Below are 4,567 nucleotides of genomic sequence, written 5' to 3'. Positions count from 1 at the left end.
GGGGGTGGTTCAAAATAATAATGACTTATGTATTGTGTAGTATTCTTTATATTTTATAGTATGCATAAATACACAGAAGTTTTTCTTTTTTTTCTTTTACAAAAAAGAATGTTTAGTTGAGTTAGATCTTGAGGACTCATTATCAAAGCTAGAGCATGTGTGTGGGCTCAAAGAACATTTACAAAGATACTTTAAAATCACCTACCAACATAGTCCTCATTTCAACAGCTGGATTTGAACAACGATCATCGTAATGGGCCAAATTCTTCACCAATTAAACCAATATTTGTTTGTAATACATAGAAGGAGGAGATCATGTCTCCGGATCTCCCTAACTTTGTTTGTATCCGCTTGAAGAAAGTTTCATGCATGAAGAAATAATGGAACAAGTTCAGACACATTATTCACTAAGGAAAAAAGTTCAGCTCCTTTTCGGTGCCAAAAAAAAAAAAAAGAAGCAAAAAAAGAATGAAAAAAGAAAGAGATATTGTTTTGTTGTTGAGCTTAGATCCAGGATTTCAACTTATTTTCTTTCGAATTTATGTATCATATTGGTGATCTATAATTAAGTAGTTTTATTACGGCTTTCATCATTTTTATTCTTATATAAATTAAATTAATTAATTTTACTCCTTGACTTACTGTCATACTGTGTACGACTATTTATTTGGATTGGAAAAAGGAAAGAGAAAACAATATTTTTTTGTGGAACTGAGGGAAAACAATATTAGTTAGTATTTCTTCGTTTTTTTTAGTTTGAGTGCGTTGGAAATTAAGGGGCATAAATTAAAAGAGGTTAAAATATATAAAACCTCCTAAACTTTAAAACAGTTACATATAACTTCCCTCACATTTAAAAGTTTAAAACTAACCCCCAACCTTTAATTTTGTTTTTTAAAACCCCCTATTTTTAATTATGTAATTTTTCATGAGGGTTCAACTAAAAAATATTATTAAATAAAATGTTATATTATATAAATATTTATAATAAATTTTTTATATTTTTTGGATAGTTGAAGCATCGATAATAACCAAAACAAGTGTTATTATTACCATATAAAATTTTAAATATTTACTTTTTTGTTATTTTTTTATTTTTTGTTATCAATGGTGAATAGTTTTCTAGTATTAAAAGATAAATTAATCTAACATGGTAATATTTAAAATTTTAAATATTTTAGCTATGTGTATTACATTAATCTAACATGAAAATATAAATAAAAACTTATTTTCTTGAACAATAAAATCATATACCATTGATAAAAAAATGTGGATAAAACTAATATAAATATAAATATTTAAAATTTTATATAGTGATAATACTATTTTTTTGTTATCAACTCAACTATCCAAAAAATATAAGAAATTTATTATAAATAGGTATACAATATAATGTTTTGGTTTGATAACATTTTTTAATTGAATGACATTTTGACCGTTATAAAAAAATAATATAATTAACAATAGGGACTTTTGAAAATAAAAGTAAATATTAGGAGAGTTAATTTTAAACTTTAAAAGTGAGGGAGTTATTTGCAACTGTTTCAAAATTCAAAAAAGTTTTATATATTTTAACCATTAAAAAAAAAAGTGCTCAGAGAGTGACATACTAATCTAGCTAGGTGTGAAGCAGATAATTCGATTGCCCAAGATAAGGCACAACAAATACACCTCATGAACAAAGAATATAATGTTACTCAACTCTGATTAATTAGAAACTCGTATCATGATAAACAAAGACGTGTTTTTCCTTTTAGCTAATAAATTTGAAACTCGTATCATGATAAATCATATTCATTATGATAGGATGATTATGATGTGATATATACACTATTAGTTATAATATCTTAATACATATGATATTTCGGATTCAGTCGAGAATAGTCAATCGTCAATTAGATTCTAATTCTGTTCAAAACTAATTTAATTAAATATATTAAATTAAACTATTTAATATAATATCCGATTCTCGTTCAAGGCGGATACAATAGTACATGCAATGTACTACTCTTTGCATGGAGAAAATCAGAAAATATTACTAAACACATAAAGGAAAGCTCCTTTTATTTCACACAACCACTATATAAGTAGTTTTGACTAGTACAAGGAAACCAAACAGTAGAGAATAAAAGAAAAAACATAAACCTGCATGCATCTTATTATTTACTTATCATATAGGTCGACATTGAACTAGTTGCATGAGGAAATTAAAACGAACGATAAATCATCAATGTGAAGAACCAGATCATTGACCAGGATAAGCAATTATACGTGTTTAGCTGTTGTTATACCAAAATTGCTTTTGAAGATAATCAATTATCTTCTTATCAACTTGGAACGCCTTAGTGAGAACCTCAGGAGAAATAGGAGGAGTGGAACCAAACACAGCATTAGCAATAGTTATAACTCCTGGATTTTGGCTGCTGAGACCTGCAATTGCTATGGCATTTTCATACCCAACATTGAGTTGGAAGTGAATCAAACCAATGGGAAACACAAACACATCTCCTTTATTGAGCACTTTAGTGAAGAGAAGGTTAGTATTATTTTGATTGGAAGTCACAAATCCGACCATGAGACTGCCTTCAATGACTATCAAGATCTCAGTGCCACGAGGGTGAGTGTGAGGAGGATTGAGACCACCATGGGCGAAATCAATGCGAGCGAGAGAGATACCAAGTGTGTTGAGTCCTTTAAGCTCATTTACAGTTACTGGAGTAACTTTGGAGCCTAATGGATTGGATGTGTTGCCAGGCATTACATGGAAAAAGAAATCTTCAGCCTTGACAAGCTTAGGGTCTTTGCAAAATTTCCCATTCACGAACACTGCCCATGCATGATAATAGTTAACTATAATCAATCATGGTTCAAGTTTACAAGTCTTTGCAAAATAATATTAGGAATGACCAGCTAGTGAATTAGGCAAAGAGCGATGAGAAGACAACATACATCTTAACTCAAAATTTTAAGGTTCAAGTTTATAGGTCTTTCTAGTTTATTATATATTCCATTCATTTAAAAAACTACAGCTAGAGTTTAACAATTTTTCTAATGTTAGATGTTAAAAGATTTAAGCTACTTTTAGTTTTTAATATGTAATTAATGAGCTATTTTTTTTAAAATATCTTTAATAAATAATCTCTCAATCTTTCATCTTTAAGTGAGTTCTTACTCTATTAAATAAGGGAAAACATTAAAAATGGTATTAGTTTTAAAACAATTAACTAACTTATGAAGTGTAATTTAATTAAAAATGATGCATATTTTTTAACGAAAGAAATATTAGTTGTCAAGTCAAATTTTATTTTATATGAGACTGCTTACATTAACACAAGTTTACTCATAATTAAACAACCTAGCAATAAATATATTGGATTGATCATCAATATATTTATATATGATACTCCATCCGTTCTCAGATATTAGTGAATTTTAACCAACTCACAATTTTAGAAAATTGTTAATCCTAATAATATATAATTATGTCCGAAATTAAAAAGTTTGGACAAAAATGCCTTTTAGACTACTACTTCATGTTCCCCTAATTTGATGACACTACAATGAAGGAAATTCAGGAAAGATATCATATAAATGCTCCTTAAAAGTTGTTAATTTTTTATAATCTTAAATATTGTTATTTTTACTTGTAAAAAAAATAAGAAGAAGAAGAAGACGAAGAAGAAGAAGCAATCATAAAAATTTAGCCTATATTTAAAAGTGAGAATGGCATTTAAGACCCTTTCAAGAAAATTTATCTTAATAAGGGCCTATAAGTTAAGTATTAGATACTATCTCATGAAAGTACATAAACATTGTTGTTAAAAACTAAAGCTTATCTTGTATTTAACAAATTAAGGTTCGGCTTTTAATAACAAGATATATGTATTTTTGTAAGATAATATTCGATGCAAAACTTATGAGCTTTTATTGTAATAAATTTGTTTGAGAGAGCCTTAAATGGCATTTTTCCTATTTAAAAACGAAGCGAAAGTATTAGAAAAGGCGGGTACGTACCTGCTCCAATTTTGTAGTCGTCTAAAGCGACACAAAAATCTTGAAGAGGGCTTGGATCATAGGCAGAAGTGAAGGAGATCAAAGCCAAAGCCAAGAGAGCAACGAAGGAGCTCACTAGGATTGCACCTTTCATGTTTCCCTCAATAATTCTTCTCTGTAAGTTGTATTCTATGTGTTGTGTGTATGTTGTGAGTATTATGGCAACATTCATGTGTTATTTATAACTAGAGTTAGCAGCCGGCATTATTGAATCAGTAATATACATTATAATATTTATTAATTTAAATTAAATTAAATTAATTGATGACTGAACCTTCTTCTTTAACGACTACACCTGCCCAGACCCCTTTTTTATTTTTTCTTCTCAGTGCTCAGACTTGGTTGCTCCACATCAACGTCAGAGATGTATGTTTCATTGAGCACTATCTACCAACTTTCTTCTCTACTTCCTACTCCCTCAATTAATCCATACATGATAAAACTTCATGCTTATTAAAAAATATTATTCATATTTTTAAATTAGTACAAAAAATATATGAAAGTGTTCAACTTT

The 4,567-nt window shown here is 28.5% G+C and overlaps 1 protein-coding gene across 1 annotated transcript; it reads right to left on the bottom strand.

Annotated features, from left to right (window-relative positions):
* Positions 1-2,047: 2,047 nt before the first annotated feature.
* LOC129320488 (germin-like protein subfamily 1 member 18) lies at positions 2,048-4,201 on the bottom strand. Its single transcript, XM_054965975.1, has 2 exons — positions 4,015-4,201; positions 2,048-2,826 (listed from the first exon to the last, which is right to left on the bottom strand). Exons 1-2 carry the CDS (start codon positions 4,145-4,147, stop codon positions 2,276-2,278), a joined length of 684 nt encoding a protein of 227 aa, XP_054821950.1. The 5' UTR covers positions 4,148-4,201; the 3' UTR covers positions 2,048-2,275.
* Positions 4,202-4,567: the final 366 nt, after the last annotated feature.

The sequence above is a fragment of the Prosopis cineraria genome, unplaced genomic scaffold (assembly GCF_029017545.1).
Source record: "Prosopis cineraria cultivar Desert tree isolate PC_DT_omini unplaced genomic scaffold, ASM2901754v1 PC9, whole genome shotgun sequence".
Lineage (NCBI taxonomy): Eukaryota > Viridiplantae > Streptophyta > Magnoliopsida > Fabales > Fabaceae > Prosopis > Prosopis cineraria.
Note: the sequence above shows the minus strand (reverse complement) of the source record. Positions and strands in the feature narration are given on the sequence as shown.

Coding starts and splice junctions, on each gene's coding strand:
- LOC129320488 (XM_054965975.1), bottom strand. CDS start 4,147: ATGAAAGGTGCAATCCTAGTGAGCTCCTTCGTTGCTCTCTTGGCTTTG. Junction 2,827..4,014: donor CGACTACAAAATTGGAGCAG/GTACGTACCCGC, acceptor ATGCATGGGCAG/TGTTCGTGAATGGGAAATTT.